Source organism: Neodiprion lecontei, chromosome 2 (genome assembly GCF_021901455.1).
Source record: "Neodiprion lecontei isolate iyNeoLeco1 chromosome 2, iyNeoLeco1.1, whole genome shotgun sequence".
In the NCBI taxonomy this organism is placed as follows: Eukaryota; Metazoa; Arthropoda; class Insecta; order Hymenoptera; family Diprionidae; genus Neodiprion; species Neodiprion lecontei.
In genome coordinates, this window is record NC_060261.1 from 37,090,499 (window position 1) to 37,114,618 (window position 24,120).

The 24,120-nt window shown below is 36.4% G+C and overlaps 4 protein-coding genes and 1 long non-coding RNA gene across 14 annotated transcripts; 2 read left to right on the forward strand and 3 right to left on the reverse strand.

The window, feature by feature from the left end:
- Positions 1-4,349: 4,349 nt before the first annotated feature.
- LOC107218084 (signal recognition particle receptor subunit beta) lies at positions 4,350-6,503 on the forward strand. Its single transcript, XM_015655833.2, has 4 exons — positions 4,350-4,546; positions 5,239-5,405; positions 5,532-5,671; positions 5,970-6,503. Exons 1-4 carry the CDS (start codon positions 4,447-4,449, stop codon positions 6,307-6,309), a joined length of 747 nt encoding a protein of 248 aa, XP_015511319.1. The 5' UTR covers positions 4,350-4,446; the 3' UTR covers positions 6,310-6,503.
- Positions 4,483-7,482, reverse strand: LOC124292880. The gene is made up of 2 exons (XR_006902829.1): positions 7,107-7,482; positions 4,483-5,367 (listed from the first exon to the last, which is right to left on the reverse strand). It is a non-coding gene; the product is annotated as an uncharacterized LOC124292880 (long non-coding RNA).
- Positions 7,483-8,826: 1,344 nt separating this feature from the next.
- Positions 8,827-13,565, forward strand: LOC107218096 (brahma-associated protein of 60 kDa). 8 transcript variants are annotated; one of them, XM_046731358.1, is made up of 8 exons: positions 8,827-8,848; positions 9,754-9,892; positions 10,146-10,321; positions 10,546-10,578; positions 10,690-11,035; positions 11,106-11,303; positions 11,942-12,200; positions 12,400-13,565. In XM_046731358.1, the coding sequence occupies exons 2-8, from the start codon at positions 9,770-9,772 to the stop codon at positions 12,804-12,806; spliced, it is 1,542 nt and encodes a 513-aa protein (XP_046587314.1). In that variant the 5' UTR covers positions 8,827-8,848; positions 9,754-9,769; the 3' UTR covers positions 12,807-13,565. The 8 variants fall into 8 exon arrangements, with proteins under 8 accessions (XP_046587314.1, XP_046587313.1, XP_046587311.1 ...); XM_046731357.1 differs by lacking the exon at positions 8,827-8,848 and adding an exon at positions 8,888-8,909; XM_046731355.1 differs by lacking the exon at positions 8,827-8,848 and adding an exon at positions 8,985-9,120.
- LOC107218091 (dnaJ homolog subfamily C member 16) lies at positions 12,754-21,885 on the reverse strand. Its single transcript, XM_015655842.2, has 12 exons — positions 20,819-21,885; positions 20,694-20,760; positions 20,406-20,599; positions 19,977-20,257; positions 19,704-19,894; positions 19,260-19,591; positions 18,862-19,165; positions 18,219-18,367; positions 17,874-18,098; positions 17,581-17,794; positions 17,352-17,459; positions 12,754-17,275 (listed from the first exon to the last, which is right to left on the reverse strand). Exons 1-12 carry the CDS (start codon positions 21,313-21,315, stop codon positions 17,150-17,152), a joined length of 2,688 nt encoding a protein of 895 aa, XP_015511328.2. The 5' UTR covers positions 21,316-21,885; the 3' UTR covers positions 12,754-17,149.
- Positions 21,886-22,089: 204 nt separating this feature from the next.
- Positions 22,090-23,385, reverse strand: LOC107218086 (MICOS complex subunit Mic10). Of its 3 annotated transcripts, none has more exons than XM_046731367.1 (4): positions 23,255-23,385; positions 23,031-23,162; positions 22,883-22,930; positions 22,090-22,476 (listed from the first exon to the last, which is right to left on the reverse strand). In XM_046731367.1, the coding sequence occupies exons 2-4, from the start codon at positions 23,104-23,106 to the stop codon at positions 22,343-22,345; spliced, it is 258 nt and encodes an 85-aa protein (XP_046587323.1). In that variant the 5' UTR covers positions 23,107-23,162; positions 23,255-23,385; the 3' UTR covers positions 22,090-22,342. The 3 variants fall into 3 exon arrangements, with proteins under 3 accessions (XP_046587323.1, XP_015511321.1, XP_046587321.1); XM_015655835.2 differs by having other exon boundaries at positions 23,238-23,378; XM_046731365.1 differs by having other exon boundaries at positions 23,031-23,111; positions 23,203-23,368.
- Between the last annotated feature and the right edge of the window lie 735 nt (positions 23,386-24,120).

Here is a 24,120-nt window from a genome sequence, read left to right on the forward strand (position 1 = left end):
GTGTACATAAGCTTATTGTATATATCCATGCATACCGTATACGTTTCACAAACGCGGCTGGAAAATCTCGTGTATATGCATCAAATTTATTACCCCAATTTACTCACGGGCGTTAGCAGGATACGTGCAGCGAGGCCAGAGAATTACCTTAACTGGCTCCTTATCCGGGCCATTAAGAACCTCGCGTAATATTCGCTCCGAATGGAATATAATATTATCAAACCAAGCACAGTACAGAAGCTCTCCCGCAGATATTATGGGATAAAGCTAAGGTACGCTAATTTCGTAGCAAACTCTACAATCTGATAACTTGATAAGCAAAAACATGAAATATACATCATTCTCAGTCGCTTTTTACTGAGCCGCGTGATCATTGAATTCCAACCCCTTCTCAGAGTGAAGATACGAGGCGAACGAGTGCAAATAGTAATACATGTATACGTGTGTACATGTCAATGGAGAATTTAGGGATCGATTCAGTTTTTTTCGCCCGTATTGCATCAGCGATGAAACTACTTTTTTGAAGATTTATATCCGCTTCTTATTTGGCTCCGTATTGTCTTACCGGGCAGAAAACAGTTTGTTGTTCCCATCGTTTTTTGCGGTGTAATTGCAGATTCTGCGGCCCGCTGATCGCAGTTCGCTCTTTCTTTAACCGGGGGCAAGAAACGCTGCACGCTGCAGGGACCATCGAGTCGTTCGTGTTCGATGTTCCTCCTCTCGATCCTCCGCTGCCTTCTCTTCCTCGCGCCCAGTCGGCTCCCAAACCACCTTAAGATTCTTCCTTTCTTGCCGTATTTTATCGCGTTGGTCTCTGCCGCTTTTTTCGTGGTTACTTACAACGAACCGCTTAAAAATCAGTTAGTTTTTGCCCCAAGAAACCTTCGACTAATACGACAGTCCCGTTCTGTTGTATTTGTGCAGTCGAGTAATTCCTGCACAGCGAAGAATAAGATTATAGGTATTTATAACGTTTTCATTTTTATTATTCATTAATTTTTTTCGGGCTACCTTGTATTATATATATTATATAGGTATACCTATATGCGATGCACCAACCAACTTTCGCGATGCGAAAAAATTATACGATTTTATTGCCGCACTTTTGATTATCTTTTCTTTTTTTTTTTTTTAATCATTAATGGATTTTTTTCAACGCGAAGATTATTCGCGGCGATTTCTTCAAAAGAAATAGAACGACTCAGTGCCGGAACTGGCACACTTTGCCTGTTTTAACGTCCCGATAATTGATACGTGCTTAATGACCCTCGATTTAGGTTTTGCAGATTGAAAATATTCTCGCAAATTTATGGTGGCAGATGTGGTCGCATTATTAAATTCCATCCTTACATTCGACGCGTACGCAGGTATTAGTGCGTTTGTAAAGTGATACCTCGGTACTTTTTACGAACTGTGTACAGGTGGACTGCTAATTATACGCGTTAATTGCCCGACTGTTATATATATTATACACGTTATGTACCTACGACGATAATTATTAATCATAAATTATTACGGACGCATTATTGCGGATTTCTCTATCCGTTTCGATATGCACATCGCGTATGATATTCGAGTCCTCGTTTCAGTCTCAATTTATAAGCTGCAGCTTTGATACTTATATATTTATAGCGACGCTTATAAATAATTGCTCGAATGAAATAAATATCCCGTAATGGCAAAAGTGCATTTCGATGATTTAAACGTTCAATTTGTTTGCCAAGTGCAGCGTGGTCTGTCTGTTCCCCGTTATGCCATAAAAGAGCATGGGCAGAAACTCATTAATAAGCAATAATATCCTGTCAATGCATTTCTGATCGATATGGACATCCCGCTGAGTCCGATCTCGCGACTGCAATTGCAGTCTGCTGGCAAAAAATCGTGCGACGAATAAGATTCGGACCGCATGCATGCGAGTATCCCTGGTGATATCGGATCGGCGGTTTCTCAGGGTGCGCAGAATTGACGAAAAAAAAAAAAAAAGAATCTTTTTACAGAATATAATCGCAACGAGAATTTGTCGCATTATGCAACTTTACATCTGCAAGTAAGTTTGGCGCGAGAGCTGCTGCATCTCGATCGGCTCGCTTATTCCCACGGGATCCTGCGAGATCAGAATCCAGATCTCCAAATAACTGCTACCGCCTCTGGAGGACTGTATGTCCGCAGCTTCAACCATATTCCACAGAATCGAGTGTCCCGCAGTCTCTTCGAAAAAGACGTTCACCCACCGCTGTTTGCAAGCGGAGAGAGCATTTCGCGAGTTCATACTACGGCGCCGATATTTTGCAGTGCAATAAATTCGAGAGTCACGCGACTCCGTCGGATGCTGAGATAGCTCGGCAAAATTTGTACTCTCTAGCAATTTTCTTCTCGCGCTTATGTCTGAAAAGATTGTGATACGTATGTTCGAATCCGTAACTTTGAGCTGCTCGCCAAGCAAAGATAATGCGGATATCCCTTTCTTCGATAGCATGAAACTAGAAATTCATTTTTCTTTTCATCGATCGTTAGACACACGGGACCGAAAATGTCTGTTATCACTCGTTTGTCAAGTTCAACTCATGTTGACTTCGTTAAAACTATTTTATACGGGAATAATTTTCTCTCATAGTTGTGGGACTTGACGGAATTGTGATCTTCTAAGTTGTGGAATAATTATACGCCGCCTACCCGTACTGGATACCCTTCATTACCCGAAACCATACACATAGGAGTCGACCAACTTCCCCTCTATTCATCGACTTTCCCTCAGTAAAGGATCCTTTCATCCAATATTTGGCCAGACATCCCCAAGTGGGACATGTGTTTAGAATCACTCAGCGACAGCAGGTGCGACCTGCCTCCCTCGAGTGTAGTACACACATTATAACACTCCACACGTGAATTTACGGGTGGTCCATCCCCAAAAACGTGCGAGCGTTGTGGCGGCGACGGCGGCGGCATGGCAGCAGCAGCAGCAGCAAGACCGTGTGTTTGTTGTCTCCTACCCCTATATACGGCGCAGCAAAGCGGCGAGCAGGCTTGGTGATTGTTTATTTTGCTTTCCAATATTTTTTAGACAGAGGTCTGGTTTTCAAAAGAGCAACGGAACCATGAAGAATGGCCTGCGATACGTGAGTGCCCTGGATAGAATATGCCTGTAACATACGTATAACGGATATGCGACGACGGAGCTGCTGTCCAACAGACACGAATCCACGCTTATGTACATTTCCCAACAGAGACTGAATGAGGCAAATTATTGGGGTAAATAATATTCACACAGAAACTCCCTTTCAATATTCATTCACTAAGGTCCCTCTAATGATGTACGAAAAAGAAAATTCTTGTCTTCTCTAAAATATTATTTGAATACATACATTTATATATATGTATATATATTTCTTATATATATATATATATATATACATAGGCAGTCACATACAGGAATAAACAGCCTGTTCATTGCTGACGAGTACCCGATTTTCATTGTATTTGTTTCTTTTTTAAGAATTGTTTAAAGAACAATAAGACAGCAGTTCCTAACTGTAATCTTATAAAAAGATGAAATAAAAGTAAAATTTAATTATTTGCAATACCACAAACAGTACCGCGCCGTAACGGTAATGCATATGAAATAAAATATTTCAAATTGATCACTGTTTTGGTACATCTTACAGTTGTAATACAAACATATTGTAGAAACAGCAACGCAACTCAATTTCAGACTCATAAAAATTTACATGGAACGGAAGACGATTCAGCTAATTATTAAAGTATACGATCAAACATTCGAATATTCGAAGACCCATCTTGGCAGGCTTGTTATTTCAAGTGTCATTCGAAAATATCAGTTAAATGGTATGTTATTATAACACGAAACGGATTTCGAAAGGTAGCAGTACCATTCGGTATAACGCTTGAACGCACACGATTTCAAGAGTATTATTTGTAACGAAATTCAAACTGTCACATTTGTAACATTTTCGTACCCAGAATGAACTTGCATAATATTTCAATACCATTAGAAAATGGATTTACTGTTCGATTCAATCTATTAAATTAATACGTATGTGTAAGAAAAGGTAAAATTCTGCATTAAAGTATTAAATAAATAAATTTCTTGTTCAGGCTTTCAATATGCACATTTGAATTAAGTAGAGTCCCAGAGTTGGGAAATTTGGATCAGAAGCAAGCTCTATCTGTACATCAAGACGAATCAACCGGGGATTACAGTTAGTCTCTTGGTAACACAGAATTATCGGTAAGGTAAGGATCTGTTTCACCTTCTACGCTCTGCAGTACCAACAGACGCAGAGTATTTTGTTGGATAATGTTGGGTCAGGTTAAATCACGTAGTTGCACATTCTGCCACACGCAAAGCGAGACTCGAGGTGACATTTACACCATATGCACCCACGTTTAGTTCAGTAGTGAAAATATCGCAATTAAACACGGTCCAGGATGGGGAACAAACGTGGAGAGACGCTGACACTCGAGAACAATGAAAACACACAATTTATTGGAATGCTCGTTGCTGTGTTTACCATATTTATCACGCTAGGTATAATATTACATGAAATAGATTAGTCTTAGGTTATGATTTTCGACAAATTATTGTGTTTCGGTGTGCACCGTTCCCGCTAATGCACCGCATTCAATTTACACAAGTACATAACATTTGAACATGTAAACATGCGCATTTTGTTACTAATATTGAAAAATCTCGTTGCTGCACGAATTTATATAATACGATTCGATCTATATATAGACAATTAATCTCAGAGAGATAAGAGTAACAACAATTTTATGCATAATGTATGTACGTGGCATATGGTAAGATGATATATTGGCATTTCTTCCAACAATGCAGGTTGTATCAAGCTAAATTAATATCGTGCCATTAAAAGCATAGATCTCATATTAAAACAATATCATAGAATTTACAATAGTTATAAAATAGTATTAAAATAGTGAATAAAAAGAAAACAACTCTAGCTTCGTGATTGTGTACATAATAACAAAATAGATACATTATTGGAAATTGAAATATCGATTTCTTCCGTAGAGTCAAAAAAGAAATTAACTGTACACAATTTGTAACAAAATTTCTTGTTTACAAATCCACAGTTTTATAACAACGACATCGACTTGAGCAATAATCATGTAAAAATATATATAGTTACATTGTTTTATTCAACCTAACTAATGATCTACATACTTTTAAAAATATGTGGCATCATTTTATTATTTTAGTTGTATTTGCTGTATGGCGTAGGAGAAGATCCGTTGGCCGAAGCCTGATCTTGGCAGGGCTTAGTAACGCTGGAAAAACATTGCTGTACGCTCGGCTCCTTCATTCCAAATATGTCGCGACACACACCTCTGTTAAAGAAAATATCGGGGACGTTACCATCAATAACGTAAATTTGAAACTAGACTTATTTCATGATTGCAATTTTTTCCAGATTTTTAGACTAATGTGCTATGCTGTAAAACATAAAATACTAGACAGAATAAATCTACTCTTCTCTTCTTTTTTTTTTCAGAGCGCTTTGCGAATTGTTGACATTCCTGGTCACGAGCGACTGAGGCAAAAGTTTTTTGACAATTACAAGTCTTCAATAAGAGGATTAGTCTATGTCATTGATTCAGTGACCATACAAAAAGACGTCAGAGATGTTGCCGAGTAAGTACATAGTGAATTACCGTATTGTTCCGAGTACAAGACGGCCCTCAATTCTGAGACAGTATTTCAAGGTAGTTTTTTAGTTACCCGCACATCAGACAACTCCGCATATAAAACAAGGTCAATTTTGGGCAGGTGCTGTCAACGACAAAAAACCTCCGCTTATATTCGGAACAATACGGCATACCATCATTTCCAATTAATTTCTCACGATTATGAATAGACTCCTCTTCAGCATTAATCAACTGTGATAAAACTTCGCCATTCCTGTACAGTTTAAATTTCTTATCTGTTACAGATATTTATATACGCTCCTGTCTGATCCTACGATTCAAAAAAATGGAACCCCCGTGTTAATTTTGTGCAATAAGCAAGATCAAACAACAGCCAAGGGATGCAGTGTGATTAAATCTTTACTTGAAAAAGAAATTAATTTGCTTAGGGTAACAAAAACTAATCAGTTAGAGACTACGGATGCCTCTTCGTCAAATTTTTATCTTGGCAAACAAGGTAAAGATTTTGAGTTTATTCATCTAGGCTCGAAAGTTGATTTTGCTGAAGCCAGTGCATTCGATAAAGATTCTGAGACTTCTGCTGACATTGAACAATTGGATATCTGGCTACAAAAGATAGCTTAGTACTTGAGATCTCATAAATCATGCTTACACCATATCGTTTCATTGGCTGTATCGAATCTACACGATTATTGACACAATATGCACATGGCCATATACGTATTTTGCAACATGAATAATAATTTTTAACTTTTTTTTCTATTCATTATTATATTGCTTTATTTCAGAATACATATTGCGTTTATTACTTAAATACATCATTACTGCCTTTAATTTGATTTGATATAAGTCGTGCTATCTGTAAGTTACAATTTTTACTCTAAAAATAAAAATTAATTACATTTAAAAAAAAGAAAATCATAAAAGAAATAGCGTTACGTTTTTGCAATGGTAAAAACAATGTTGCAACTTTGATGGGGGGATGAGAATCACTTTGTATACTATGCAGAAGACTTGCCTACCTCAAATTTTTTATAGTTTACATGGAAGTTATTCACCTACCAGAATTTTTAACTACCAAGCTTCAAAGCCTTAGCTTACACCAATAAATTATACAAGTATTAAATCTCTACGAGAAATACATAAAAACTAAAATGTTTATTACTTTAAGGAAACTCATAAAACTTTCACTGAATTTTGAAAATCGAAAATTAGTCATCTAAGATCAATAGGGGAAAATCCGAACATCAATTTCCACGTGGTAAGCCGTCCGTCATATTTACAGATGATATCTACTGTTTACCGACGCATGCTGCGACGTTGCCAGATTTACGAACGTCAAGTTGAAGTTTATATTATTGCTTCAATAGCTAAATTATGACCAATTACTGAGCGGTAAAACTTTATTGATTACGGAATACCTTTGAAGTGATGTAGAAGATTCGTATTTACATGACTCAACCCACGGTCAACTCAGCTTACCGCCGTGTTTATGTTTCACGAATAAATGTTACAGACACTAATAGTAAGCCCACGAATGAACCTGCAGTCAGTATTATACACATGTCACGAGTCGTGAAGAGCCCGAGAAGGCACGACTTAATTTTTCCGAACATCCGTGCGCTTTAATTCTTTTCCGAATTAATGAATCAGCCGAAGTATTAAACATGATATCGCATCTTTCGACAAACGTATCAACGCTTCGGCGCGCGACTGCGATCTTGTCTCAAAGCCGACAGTCAGCTGTTCAATACAGTCCAGCTAGATGACAACACACTTTGCAACGTGAATATGATCGATATTCTCGAAAACTTACCGACACGAAGTAAGGTGATGTTCCCTGACATGTTGACACAAAGATTGTTCGAATACCAACTTGAACATGGTAGACAGTGTATTCCCAGTAGGGTCCGTTTTGTCCACAGTCATGTAAACTGGATAAATCTACGGAGGATCAAAGGTAGTAAAACCAGTTCAGGTTTAACCACGGTCCCGTGACTTAGTAAAAACGTGGTAAAAACATACAGGGCTCTGCCCATTGCATTGCCTAAGCGGTCGCGACTCCCTATCGCCTGCTTGATACAAAAGTATGACTTAACCAATAAACGAGTTATTGAAAATAAAACACTCTGCAAATATATTGAAGTTGAATTTCGTACGTAACTCTAATTAACCGTTATATTTGCCACTTTGACGAATGCATCTCACGCTCTATTGACAATTCTCATGTAGAATTCATGTGAAAATTCATATCAGAACCTTATACGTGAGTTTATAAAGCAACGAATGAAAATCTAGACTTTTTAAGTACAATCAACGAACAATCTTCGCTCGTCGCGGCGATATTAAACACATATCGACGATTATAAACAATGCAAAGCAATCCATTTCATCTATAATAAAAATTCAACGAACAATATGAATTAAGAAACGATCAACAATCGACGTCTGCACGACAATAATGTACTTAATAAAAACAATTAATCGTGTGACGTATGAAAAAATTATTCAAAAAATTACGTATTATTGTTCACCATGTAATAGGTCTGCTGAACATACCGCATTAAAAAAAGCACCGAATGCTCTACTGCTTGCGATTGTGTGGAACACATAATTCATACACTATTCCAAAAATTTGTTTCCATTTCGTTGTAGTTTTACAAATTTTTAGATTAGCTGATACACTTATTTGCCAAACGTACAAATTTAATAAATTAGACCCCCATCTAAGACATTTTCAATCAATATTTCCGACTTCGGAAATACAATACAAAAAAAAAATGGGAGACTATGAAAACTTCAAAAAAGTCGTATAAACTTCAATTATTTCAGATTATTGTAGTCTGTTATTTTCGCAGATTATAATTTGTCTATTTTCAGATGTGTGATGACAGTGTTAAGCAAGTTTTCAAATGTTGTCACATTAAATTTTCGTTATTAGTATTCAAAAGGTAAGTGGGTGAGGAGCCATCTTAGCGATCTGAAAGCTTCTTTATCGGCGGGTGGCATACGCAATCCCACAACGCCCGTTTCCTTCGAAACAGTTTAAACAGCGTTCATTTTTTTGTATATAGTTGGGGATAGGCTGAACTTAGTTTAAACTTCGATTAACGTGGGAGAGATCGGGCCTAAGTCAATGCCATGTCAATGCTACGTCAATGCTGTAAGTCTTTAGTCAACACGGTCAACACGGAAGATAACAGTCCCATCCCCTTTCATAAAAGGTAGTCTTCAGTTAGCGACGCCGTGGGCACGAGAAACGCGAACACGCATCTCTCGATTCTCTTGATTCCAAGACTATTCTAAAAATGGGAAAGTCTACTGTCTAGTGACGAATCAAAGCGCACTCTGGTTTTCGCAGTTTGAACATTTGTACCGCAAACAAAGTCCCCCCAATTTATTTCCTGCTAGTGCGTCTCAAGTTGAGAAGTGAAGGTTATTTTCTGCCTATTTTGATTTTCACGTAGATTTTTATCGGTTTTCAATATACTCTAACTACTGCTATGTTATCCAGTGAAAAAATACCGTCTAATGTAACTAATAACTATTGAAAATACTGAGATATCTTTTTTTCTCCTACGGCTTTCCAGTGTCAACTGAAAACATCCCAAATCAGATATTCTTGCTCTTTATTAACTCAATTATTTTAAAATTTCACGTGGAATATTTTGAGTTAATTATCTCACCCCCCACTTAGGTCTTCCATCATAAATATCCAACCTGTGTTCTGTAATTAAACTGTGCTTAAATTTACTACATCATATTGGTATTGAAAACTTATCGCGTCATTTGTGCTCTTACTCAGCGCAGCCCGAGCAGGCTTGGTGAAAAATAGCATCTCGTGGCTTCTGCCAATCATCACTCAGTTTTCAAGAGTTATGCATTTAAATGAAAGAGAATATCTTGTGTAAAGGTTTTTTTAATTATCATCCATCACTCGATTAGATTTCCTTGTTTCTCTTAATGTACAGGCTTTTTTCAAGCGCAACGTCTAGTATTTAACTGTATGACGTGTATTTAGGGTAATTCTATACTATTGAACTTAATTTTGATTTTACTCATATTCAGATAGCTCGCTTTCAAAATGGCACAGCGTTTTCCTGTGCCAAATACAGGAAATAATGGCCCACCATCACAGCGATACCCTCCTCCTTCCGTACCACCAAATCTGAGACAATATTCTGGCCCCAACTTCCCGGTAGGCAAGGTTAATTTTGATTCTTTATTATTTACTAACTACTAAGTCTCTCTCTCTTTCTCAAACTACAGCGAGCAACTTTAAATTCACTCGAGTTATTATGATCCAATACTTTAATTGAAAAAAAAAATGATTTTTCGTGGCAATTATTATTAGAATATGACGGCTGAGGTTTTCTCTATTTGTAACATTTTTAAATTTGAAAAAACTCCTTTGTATCCAAATTGTCTACTGTTCTTTGGGTGAATGTCTCTTTACGCAGATGCAGCAAAGGTCAGGTTTTACCCCACCTCCACAAATGGGCAGTGGAGGCCCAGGACCTGGAGGAATGATGAGGCCAAACCAGCCATACACTAATATGCGCCAAGGACCTATGCCCACACCTCCAGGAAGCAAAAGATCTACTGAGCAACGGATACCAATATCTCAGCAAAAACCGTGAGTCCATTTTATTTCTATAATCTTAGATGTAATGATTATTATTGCTCATTTTTTGAACATACCATGTAATTTACAACATTTCTTTGTATGCTTGTAACATTATAAAGCAAGTGAATGTTCAATTTGTCAATTTATAAAGTTATATGATGCTTATGGTACTGAAATTCTTTGCTAAGTCTTTTTCGTTACTGTGTTTTTTTGTACGTTTTTCATGGTACAAGCCCTCACTGTTCTGGATTAGAGCTCAAACTAAGGTACAAAGTTTTTACCAGGCGATGCAGCCATCGTCATAACTAATTTTTACAAAAATCTTTTCAAAATTAATTTTGATTTTTGAGCTATGATTTTTCACGCAAACTCACTAGGTATTTTTGGAACAGTGATTTCTCACATTCCACATCGAAGAAGAAGAAGAAACTGGCAGACAAAATTCTACCTCAGAAAGTACGCGATCTTGTACCAGAGTCACAGGCGTACATGGATTTGCTTGCTTTTGAGCGTAAACTTGATGCTACCATTATGCGCAAACGTTTGGACATCCAAGAAGCCCTGAAACGTCCTATGAAACAAAAACGAAAGTTGAGAATCTTTATATCTAATACTTTCTACCCAGCTAAAGAAGCTGGCGAAGGAGAAGAAGGTTCTGTTGCTTCGTGGGAACTTCGGGTAGAAGGAAGACTTCTCGATGATACAAAAAATGACCCCAACAAGGTATCAATGAGCCCAACATTTTCGTATTATACTGGGAAAAGCGGCATACATGTTTTGGGTTGTTTCATAGGTCAAGAGAAAATTTTCATCCTTCTTTAAAAGCTTGGTAATAGAGCTAGACAAAGACTTGTATGGGCCAGATAATCATCTGGTTGAATGGCATCGTACGCTGACAACTCAAGAGACTGATGGTTTTCAAGTTAAAAGACCTGGTGATAAGAATGTTAGATGTACAATTTTGTTGCTGCTTGATTATCAACCACTGCAGGTACATTTTATCATTAAAACATATTCAAATTGTATCAAGGTGGCGACTGACCGAGTAATCCGAGAAAACCAGAAATAGTCGGGGAGTTCCGTCTATCGGGAAAAGTCAGGGAATTATGATGGTCTACAGGAAAGAAACTGTACTTTTTTGATAAATTGTTTTCAAACTTCAACTAGGCTTGGTAAATTAAGTTAAGCTCGCTTTTGGAAATGTTACTGTGCAGTTTTTACACACACACATACACACGCGCGTGTACATAGCTTTTAGTCATAAAAACCACCCAACATTACCTGAGCTTCATGAAAAAAGGTCAGGGAATTTTAGTCGAGCAAAGTTGTCGTCACCCTATGTATGTAAACATCTAATTATGTGTAATAATTGAGACCCTACGTGCAACAGCAACTTAACTCGAGTTAAGATTTGGACAATGAAATATTGAAAATTATGATCTTATGGGTGTGTAGTGATATCAAAGGTTAGGACAATTTCGTCAAAACAAAAAACGATTGATTTTTTTTATTAAAACACCTGTACATCAGTTAACAAATACTTTATTCATATTTCATTGTCCAAAACTTAACTCGAGTCAAGTTCTTGTTGCATGCAGGGGTTCAATTGACTTATTGCCAATTTTGCAGTTCAAGCTCGACCCTCGCTTAGCTCGCCTACTTGGTGTTCATACACAAACTCGACCAGTCATCATCTCCGCTCTCTGGCAGTATATAAAAACACACAAACTTCAAGACGGACATGAACGTGAATTTATAAACTGCGACAAATATCTGGAGCAAATATTTGCTTGTCCTAGAATGAAATTTGCTGAAATACCTCAACGCTTGAACCCATTACTTCATCCGCCAGATCCAATTGTTATTAATCATGTCATTAGTGTAGAAGGTACGTACAATAATAATCATTGAGCATCTTCGTAAATGAATACAGTTTGATTGACAAAATTGTTGTATGGAGTACATCAGCTTTTAATCTGTCAAACTTTTCAATTGATTTCAAATGTGGTTGTTCCTCGATTTGAAGAATATGAATCCAGGTATAATACTAATTCTTGCTCCATTGCCATTAAAACATTTTCATTTAGGTACAGAGACAAAGCAAACCGCGTGTTATGATATCGACGTTGAAGTAGATGATACGCTCAAGACCCAGATGAACAATTTCTTGTTGTCGACTGCAAGTCAGCAAGAAATTCAAAGCCTTGATAATAAAATTCACGAGACAGTGGAAACTATAAACCAGTTGAAAACAAATCGTGAGTTCTTTTTGAGCTTCGCAAAGGACCCTCAGCAGTTTATCAACAAGTGGATTATATCACAGACTAGAGACTTGAAGACAATGACAGATGTTGTTGGCAACCCCGAGGAAGAGCGTAGAGCTGATTTCTACTATCAGCCTTGGGCCCAAGAAGCAGTATGTCGATACTTTTACACTAAAGTTCAACAAAAGCGTGCAGAGTTAGAACAAGCTCTTGGAATTCGCAATTCATAAACCTCAAACTATCCCATAATTGCCAACGGTATCGTCAGTTAGGCATGCAATTGCCAACCAGTACACTTTCCTGAAGGACACGGTTTAATATGATAATTTTTTATGTGCTCATGCATAATTAAGGCGAACGATCCAAATGATTAAAAGAGTTCTGTGAATTTTTTTACATGATTATAACAATTAAATTCAAATCGAATGAATTATAGCCAAAATTACCCAAATATAACTTTTATTGGCACGGCATTACCAATTTATTATACTACGTCAGGTGAATATGACTATTGCCTCAAGTACAAGTCAGGAAGGTAAAAAGCAGTAATACGATTATATAAAAATTGTATTACACTTTATAAATGTAATAAAAACCATACCATAGATAAAGTCGAACTTTTAACTGTGGATTATACTGCGTATTACCACAAATTTCTGATTATTGATGCTATTCAAATTAAGAAATACGTCAACGAGGTCTGCTGATGCAACTTTTTAATCATATTTAATAATCTTTCAGAAATGTATCGTGAACATTTAACAGTATTTATAACATTTAATATTTTTGCTAATTTCAATTTGCCTCCGTGCATTCAATGTCACTAGATTCATCATCAATACAGTCACATTATTGAAACCCATACCTTTGTGGTACATTCACAATATTAATTGAAGTAAAGTATGTGACTCTTTCACCGGGTATACAAAAAATAAGTCATGATTATACACATTATAGCAAATAAATAATATTGAGATACAGCCGATAAATTTTTGTGTTTGATATCGTCCTCTTGACAACATGAACTCATTTTTTAGTTCTTATATCTGATGCTGCTGAAGTTCGTAGTACTCTGTAATTATTGGATGAAAAAGTTGTAATAAAGCGAGCGAATTCTGTTTGGTGTTTCAAACATTAATTATTTGTCATATTTGTATAGTAAATAGTTTTACAGGTTTAATGTAGAGTATCAGAATAATCTACAGATTTCCACGAAATTTTTTCGTACGGAAAGGATGTCTCAAAGTGGACCAATCACACTCACACAGGGGTCAATTTACAGCGGTTATCATGATGCATGGAAGGACCTGTTGTAGCTTGGAAGGCCTGTTTCAAGGTATTCTCTATACACAGTAAAGTGAGGATGACAAATCCTTTGTCGCTCAAAGTGCTTTTAGGAGATCTTGTGTGCATTCCTTCATACAGTGTGTGATATTCCAGAATCTGCTCCAAATTCGGATTTTCTTCCTATAGACTATACGTTTCTCAAAATTAGGTATTTGTGAATGAAAACTTGGATTTAAAACACAAAAAATGCAGAGTTCCAGAGCATAAACATTGTAATTTTATTTATCAGTTTTGATACCTGTCAAATGACAAAAATCACAATGCTTTCTTAATTCTATTTCATATTTCAATACAGATATACAGAATAATATTGAAATAATATATGCAGATAGTCGCATGGATTCATAACTAGTATCCAGGGCTCGTTATTTAGTCATTCAAAAAGTTTATCTTGGCTTCAAAGCATCCATCTAAATTATTATCGTCAAAAGATTAAAAATTTCGGAACCATCGTAGGAATCTTGATTGAATTTACCTGACTACAAACGTGAAACAGGATCAGACTAATTCTACATTTGTCTATTGGAAATATGATTTGTTACATGACTAAAATTCTGTTAAATTTTTATAAAAAATCATCTAGTCATATATATTTCTATTAAAGAATGAGAAAAACTATTTTCTAAGCTTCCTAACTGTGGAAACCTATGACACTGCTTTTTCACCAAACTAGCAATGGGAAATTAATGTAAAGTGAATGATTTCAAAAGTTGAAGCGATAAGATACCGATATTTTTTCGAGCTAGACGTATTCGAAGAAAATTACGAAATCTTACATTGCAAACTTGATGAATAATTTGAAGTGCAGAATACAAGACATTTCATCTCGTGTGAATAAATTGTTCGAAAATAATATTCCAGATTACAATTATTTACTATAAGAAATAAAGTATTATATGGATCCACATAGATCTGCTCCCGGTGCGTATTGTTTTCATGTTACATACGTGAATTTGCTATGTATTTCTAGATGCTGTCGTTATCCAAGTTTAAGCTACAAGTTGATACCAATTTTTCTAATTGCTATCCTATGATACGTTGGTAGGAATCTTCACAGCTAAAAGCTCCTAGCTTATTTATCACAGCAGTAAGTAATTAGTGCAAAATTAGGTATTCGACTTGTGATGAATCTATTGATTGTTATAAAACTGTTATCAGTTAATTACTGTAATATGTGTATAGCCTGTTTTTCTTGTTGCAAGCAAACAGATCATTCACTGCTTCAATCAAACCTATACAGTAACGAATGATTTTCTCAAAATCCTAGTTTTCATATGTATGTGTATGTAACAGTGCTTAACTCGTCATAGATTAAATGCGGATGAACTAATAATTCAACATAATACATTATTTATATGCAGGTTTCGCCAAGACAATAGGTGCCACGATAGGCATGCACATTGCTGTATATTTGACGATCAAGGTCAAAGATGCCATCACGCAGTGTTGGTTTGTTGGCAAGTTGCAAAGTTGTAATCTTATTAAAAATTTAGTAGTTATGACTTAGTTAAAAGTTAACGGCTACAAAGTTAAAAGCTTAGCTGTTATAAATTAACTGAAAACAGAGTTTTGCAAGATAATTCAAAAATCAATATCACAGATTTTCAGTTGAGAATATTTGCTAGCAATATCAAAGATGTGATATAGATTGTAGAATTACTCTTTTCATACGCGAATAATTTCCTAAATCATTATTCTCAAGATTTTCAATCCCATTAAGATCTTTGTAAAAACGGAATCGTAGACTCGAAAGAAAAAAAAAACCTTGAGATTCTATTAGTCTTGCCATATAAATTGCTATATTTGGTACAAAGAAAACCACATGCAGGATATATCTGAATTGTCTGCATTGATATTTTAAAAATCTTTTGCTCAATAACCTAATAATGTAACATTCAAGACTAGACAAGAAGGACAGCTTGGATTAGTTATTGACTAGATAACAGATTTTTTCTGATATTTAACTTAAATAAATAGTTGGTAGTTAATAGTACATTGTGCACCTCGAGCAAAAACGGGCGTTTGCGCACCACATACAAAGCTCAGAGATACTCAACTCTATAATAAGGTACAAAAGCCCGATTTTTCTCGAGGTCCACATACTATTTTCTTTAACAGTGGAGCGAACGCAAGTTTTTGCATGGCGGGTGATTCTCAGGTCGGTGCAAATCACCAGGTTTAGTTTGGCAATGTGGGCAAGGGCTAACGGAGGCAAAAGAGGAGGATCCAGGAGGCGAAGCCCCCCTCACTTGACTATAACCAGGATTTAAAAGTTATACCTACATTTCATTGAAAATTCTTGAGAATACATACTTAAAATGACTCTGGTTTTCGTATTTTTTCGAATTTCTCAATTTTCATTATATTTCTTATTTGAAAGAAACACTATCGAGATAAAGCTTCCTATTTTAAATCTAATCGCTCATATTTAATGTCCTTTTTCTCACATTCTTCACGAAGACCCATAAGTAAGCCCTCCGACATGATTCTGAATTTTTTATAGAATTTTTAACTTATACTGTGTTCAACAAGAAAATGGAAATGTAGATTATTTTACTACTGGAACTGAAAACTTGATTTCAAATCGAATTAAAAATATTATAATCAATAACAAATCATGAAACGTTTTCAATCCTCCGCGTTTCACCGACCCAAAATCGCCCGTTTTCGATCCTCCCGAACGGAGCAAAAACGAGCGTTTCCGCACCGCTATTGAAGAAAAATATATATAATTCAATTTCACTTATATGCAGGTGATTCAATAATATGTTCAATAAGTATGCCCATTTTTTCAGTCTTTGGTACTTTGGTCAATGCGGTAAAAATAAAATCTGAACCCGAAAACAGTAATTCCATCTTTCTTTGTAACAGTGAAAACGGTGGTATTTGGTTAAAATTTTCTTACGTATTTGAACTCCTGTCTAGTCTTTAAAATGCGCCACGTATTACGCCAAAAAATCCTCCCTGTGTTATTTCCTATGTTCATAATTCCGCATAGAAGTCATGTAGCTATGCTGGAGAAAGTGCAAAATCATTCCCACAATATAGGTATAAGAACATTAACTAAATATAAATAATTTGTCTTTTGCACAGCACAATCCATACATTCTTGAAATAAGAGATTTTATCGTGTTCTTACTATAGTGAGACTATAGTTGACTAGAATCAATAAGGTATATCATTATAAAGGCATACATTTTTTCGGTGTTAGGTAGTAACTGTTCATTTACTTGGCAGTGAAATCCGGCCAATAATTTAAGTAATAACGATGCGTTGACCCTTCGAACAACCGATCAAGCCACATTGGTAACCCATCAAGTAGTTTATCTTGATATAAAACATCATTCCTTGCCTGTGAATGCAAACATATTACATAGAAAACAAAGTTATGCATTAGGCCAAGAAGTTGCCATTATATGAACGCGAACCTCCTCATAGGATGCGTCAGAGTCACTGGAACTGTCGAATCCGATAAAAGCGCCAGCTTCTGCATCATCTGATCTCAGACTCAACTGCTTGGTCATTCGTTCCATGCGCTGCAATAATAATAAGAGTAAGTTAAGAGCTGACAAGAATATAAATCAACGAGACATTTAAAATGAAACAATCATTAGGCCTGTATTGTATTTCATTCCAAATTTTGGCAATTATTCTTACCTTAAAGCCTTTTCCTTTACTGCATTCCGGATGCTTTGCATGGTACATACAAAAATATTTCCGATGACCATTTAAAGATAACACGGTTCCGACACAATTCTTAGGATTTATGTTGAGCTCTCTTTGTTCGGGTAAGCTTAGGGATAAAATTTTTTTGTACCACTCTAGTCCACGTTCCAACGATAAGTGTCCAAACATTAAGGTCTTATTTTTTCTAGATAAAAATGTAAAAAGTAAAGTACAGCCATAACAAACTCATGATAAATTAGAACAATGGTGATAATTTATGTTACCTATAAGGCCACACAGCTCTGTGAAAAACTGGTAGGAGTTTCAATCTACTCTGAGCATCAACTAGTAGTATGATAGTTCGACAGCCTGGTTTTAAGAGGCGTACGAGACCATTGTATTTTTCAGCTCTTACTTCATGCAATCTTAGCTGTGGCGGTGTTGGAAGTGGTTTTGTGTTTTGCTTGTACTCAGCACGTCTTGCCTGAACACTAGCCTCTTCCAATGTCCTGTAAATTAATCGAGTTCGTAAATAGGTGAATTACTTCACACTACATAATTCTCTGTTCAATATCAATTTTTGATCTGAAATAAGACAAATTGTAAAATGTATTCTCAATTTGGCTTACAATAAATGAGACATTCCGTAACCAGCAGCTCCAATCAGCAATAACGTAGCCAACACTGACAGTAAGGGCAACAATTGCTCCTTGCTTAAATTATCTGAAAGATAATCCACTGCCAATAATGCTCTACCAATCAGTCTACCAACAGTACCCTGTAATTATAAATACACGTTTAAAGTTGGTATTTGTTGAAAATAATATTTGTTGATACTTGTTAACGTATTTTTTATATACTTTCATAGGTATCGACACTAGAATGACTGACAGCGACAAATTTGTCCCTTTTTTAGGTTCACCACCGTATAAAGATAGCAGAACTTGGTTGATCTACTATAAAATGATTAATGAGTGATTATTTTTTAGGAACCAAATATTAGTCGAATTTTATGATAAGTTTCCATCACAGAAGCAGGTACACTGATCTTTAATATTGCTTTTTCACACATATTTATGGATATTGAGTTAAAAATTAAGGTTTTTCAATCGATAAAGAAAATTTCCAAATATGTCCCAAATGTAAGTCAATCCCGCGTGTAAGTCGAATACGAATTTTTACGGCAGTATTCACGACAAAAAATCTCTACTTATAGTCGAACTATTAGCTATCGGGTATTTTGGTTTTCTTAATCAGTGTTTTGGTAAATACCTGTGCGTGTTCGTCAGTCAATTCTCCTACCTCCGCAGCATATGGCAATGCTTCAGAGGTACGTAGTAATCTTTGTATAGTTTGTTCCAAGCCCTGTCGGGTTTCATTCCACTGTGCATCACCTTGGGTTGTTACGAACCATCCATTTGGTAACCATTCATATTTCAAATGGTTAGTGTCACGCCTCCAAATTATAACAATATGCAAAAGCGGTTCCAGTGGACTGCCTTCACCGCTAGATAGTGCTGAGACAAATTCTGGCTGTGTTTCCTTGTACACGTATGTATATCTTACTCGTTCTATGCTATAATAATAACATGATCAATTTGTGCTATTTCATTATTTGAACTATTTTCAGTATACACAGCTGTAAAATTAAACCATCTGCAAGTGCTCACCTGTAGGGCGATTCTAATGCTGCCTGTCTAAATTTATGCCTAGCTGCATCATGCAGAGGACTGTTTTGAGAAATTAAAATGGCACACAAACGCTTGCGAGGTCTTTGCCATTCTGGAGGACAAACAGAGTTTAGCATAGCCTGATTAGAGAGCCTGGGGAGTGTTAAAAACTTATTATTTGCAATGACGTTATGCATTGTTTCACTGGGTATGTCTTTCATGCTAACACAAGCGACTGGCTTCTCCGAATTTTCATTGAACAGCAACAGTGTGTCAAGATCTCCTGAGACTTTGTATTTCAATGTGATCGAGGTAGTCTCAGATTTCCCCACCTTAAATAATTCAAATAAAACTAAAGATCGTGTACCACTACTAGTAACTCTTAGAGTAGTCTTATTTAAAGAACAAAAAAATTGATATTAAGAATAATAGGTCCAAGTGTACCTGGACAAATCCAAAAGCAACTCTATCTCTGTGATGAAAAGCCATGAGAAGATATCGCAGTCTGACAGATTCTCGCCTCTCAAATACCAGTGCTCGAATCCTATTATCCAACCACCCGGACAGAAAAGTGTCTACGTTATTCTCATTTATATTCTGCACCAACTTGTACGGAAATTTGCTCCTCAGGAATTCTAGGTGAAAATATTGAACAAATCAAAAGTGAGATATAACAGATTTGATAGAATCTTGAATTTCATTTTTATAATTTCTTACCAACAACTTTTTGAACACTAAACAATGACTCTTTGTAAACACTTGCGCGTCCATCAAAAGTAACAGTCAAACATGGCAATGAATGTATGCCAAGTTTTCGAGCTAATGCAGGTTCTTTCTCCGCATGTGCTGTTGCTAATCCAACACCTAATGGTTCTAGTTCATCCATTAATCGACGCCAAGTAGGCTCTACTTGAAGACAGGCAAAACACCAATCGGAGTAAAACAGAATGAACTGCGGGTTTCGATAGCTCTTTGAAACGATTCCATTTTCAAATGCTCTAAAAAGGAACAGATAAATACATTCCAAAGACTTACTGAGGAAGAGATAATGAATTCGAAGTAGAGAATCTTCTAAAAGGTCGAAGTATTTTATCACAGAGTAGAATTTGTTTCGGAGCAAATTGACAGCAGAAAATTCTTGCCCACCGATAACTGATGCTCATTTTATGGAAGAGTGTGATATCTCGATTCTGGAAATGGAATCTAAAATTTCCTCCAAATAAATCTTCCAATGGATCAGGCATGTTGACGTGGCTGGTGTCACGTCTTTGCCGCGGCATACCTTCGTCAGTGATACCGTAATTGTCAAACTTTTTTCTCCTTTCTGGATCAGTTAATAGCTGTAATACATATTGGCAGATATGAAAACTAATTCTTATTGGAGTTTGAGTAATAATTTGAATTATATAAAATGAAATTCGTTTAATTACACACCTCGTAAGCCTTGATAATTTCAACGAATTTATTTTCCGCAGCTGGATGATCTGTTTTATCGGGATGCCTGTAAAAATATTGATCTGGTTAATGAACGGAAACAATGAATCATCGAGATTTCTTACCATTCCTTGACAAGGTGCTTGTAAGCTTTTCGTATGTCCTGTATGGTAGAGTGTCGAGATACTCCCAAAATTTCATACGGATTACCCAGGGGTTCAGCGGCCTCAGTCAAAGGTAGCAATTGGATAACAATAGAGAGCGTGGCTAAGACTAAAGATAGTCTAGCCAAGGATACAATGTTCCTTAAATTATTCTTCATCATTTGTATCTTGTTGTCAAACAAAGTGAAATCCACAAAGAAAAAATTAATGACACGAACCACTTTGGACACATTTAAACACTTCGTTTCGTAATTTTCGTTTTCCTTATTCCTTACATCAATCCTCCCTGCACGTGATCGACGATTAATACTCAATGCAATTATCTTTTCCAATGGGTTTCTTGACGCTGTAGTTGCGGAAGATTTAAACGGACATTTGTCGACAGTTTGAATACGGAAATAATTTTTGTTCGGAGTATTAACCATCAAGGGGGTTGACAGACTCGTAAGACTCGACATTTCATTATTTTTTCGTATACTTTCAGGTTTTGAATCAGCTGCGTGTAACGGGCTGTATTACGAACGAATAAAAAAGTCTATTTATTGCGGGAACTTAAGGGGCGTGTTCACTGCATAGGCAATTATCCGTATATAATTATAAGCTATATGTCTGGATACTTGTGTACACATATATCTAACAGAGATATCGTTCTGCTACCTGTGCTACGTTTGAAACGGAATGACGGGATTATCTACAAGGAAATATTACGCTTCGTTCACTACCCTTGGACAGCGCAACGTCTGATTGTCGTGCACTGCGATTATTTGAGTATTCGAAATATTCTCGTTCGGATTCTACCGCGATTTATTCTTCTAAGATAAGGTTATGTGTCAGTGAAGTATGTTATTACTTTACAATTTAATAGACACGCGTCGCACGACATTGCTCTTTTATCCGTCTGCTTTAGCAGGTTATTCCTGCTCTTATCCGTGCTCTACTAATAATAACTCGACGGTCAACCCTACTTTGATCTTTATGTAGAATTTTCTTCAATATTTTTCACATGCCACTTATTACAGTGACGCCAACACACTGGTCACCGACACCTAAAATATTCCTAGATGGTTATCGACCCTAAAATACCTACCACCGACAAAAATCACACCTTGACAGAGCTTGCAGCAAAATATGCGCATATACATGTATATTCAAATATTGATCCTTGGCATTGGGGGAGTAGGATGAGCAAATTCAAGCTGTGAGAAAATTGAATAGCATCCCAAATATAGTAATGGAGTAAGAATAGACATTTAAAGTCATTTTATTACATTTTTTGAACATAATTTACAATACCATTATCTGGTCATAATAATTATATGTATGTACACTGCAAGATTTTTATTTTCGTATCAACGCGACATTTGCGACATAATGTTATAAATTCAACTAACATGGTGCATGACCACATTACTGGACTTATCGCCTATACTAGTTGACGATTTTCCATGCTTCTTTCCTCTTCTAAATGATAAAACACTCGGTTTGCTACTTTTTCTTCTCCTCGCATTTTCGACCTTGTGGCCTGTTCTGTATTAATGTTGCATTTATATCTTTTTCACAATTAGAGTACGCCATACCTAGGCCAAAACCACCTCCTGTTATTATTGGCCACTTCTTTCCTGTGAGCAAAAGTAAAATGATGATTATATTGTGATGGATTAGATAATTACCAAAAATCATTTTCATGACATTGTGAACTTCACCGTTCATTTGTACTCATCAATACCAAATGGTATCCAATCGAAATGAAAAATTTCATTATAATGTTCGTGCTTGTCAATTGTTTGAAAATCTTGATACAAATCGAACGAATTTGTTCTTGAAGATTTTGTACATATGTAATAAGCCAGTGGTCATAACTCAGCGCTTCTGTAAGGCCGATTGATAAGCAGGTTAGGAAATTGGTGGCTTCAAAATTTATCGATTATCAAATAATGTTATGACGAAAAGCACACGACATCTCAATTAATGTACAACGTTCAAAAAAGTATGACAGAATATGAATTTCGGAAATTATCAACTCACTTCTAAAGAAGAGAAGGGAGAATACGGATCCTAGGAACACACCACCGCCTGAAATCCGTCAAAACATGAATTAATTTCAGCTAAATATTGAGTTGTGTGAAACCTTTCATGGTTTCGTAGTAATATAATATGAAACGACCGTTCGTACCTAGTTTAAGAACAGCGTCCGTAAAGCAGCGATCCCATTTTCGCCCAATTTCGTCCTCAGTCCATGTTCCAGCCATTTTTCCTGCCACCAAAAAAATTGTTACGTCATAAGCATAACCGCTTGGTCAACCACCTAGAAATGATGGAGTGTAAGTACAGAATTTATTAATTACTTATTTATTCTTTAGATCTCTCCGAGTTGCTGTACCGAAACTTCGTTATTACTTTTGACCACGTGCAATAATCAAGTTACTTCCATTCAGACAGATTTGGTCAAAAATCTTTCGGCAAACCAAACGCAGCCGTGCTCGCGGCCACTTGATTTTCGTGTGGTAAATTCGATGAGTTCATTCTTTGTTATTTCATAGATGACGCCACCTCTGAACAGAATATTTATAGCTAGATATTGAGGGGAAGCTGGAGCAGTCTTCGAGTCTAAGGGGGTGGCAAAATGCTCTTGCAGTAGCAGGTTAGGGAAGAATGTAAACGCGGTTACTCCTGGAAAATTTTTTGAGACCAGTACTCTGCAGGTGAGTAGGCCTGGGCGAGCCCGGGGCCATAAGAAGCCGTGTCAATAATCCGATAGCTTCTTAAGGGCCGTGTTCGAAAATTGACTGACAGTACTGTCAGCAATCTTTCATCTCTTTTGCGCTTCCAAGTTCGTGAATAGCTCCGACTCTGTCCTAGGGAATTTTGAGTACTGTCAGTCAATTTACGAACACGGCCAAGGACGTTGCATACTCCCGGCGGAACTGCTGCTTGCAGACGTTCAAGCGATGCAAGTTTTCTCCGTCATTTATAAAGATATCGAACTTCTATTAGAAGCATTTTGTAGGCAAAGGAGCAATCTGTGTCGTGTATTTTTCCGAATTTCAATTTTTTTTTCAGAGTCGTAAAAAACAGCACTGAAAGTGAGCAAAGTTCCCGTTGTAATAAAACAAAAACGAATTTTTTTTCACAATTCTACAAAATACACGACACAGATAGATCCTTCACCTTTGATTTAGGACTAAGAGCAATAAAATCGAACTCAAGAGTTGCGAGAAAACTTGCACGAGCTGAAGCATGAAACAGTGGATTTTCACCGCGAA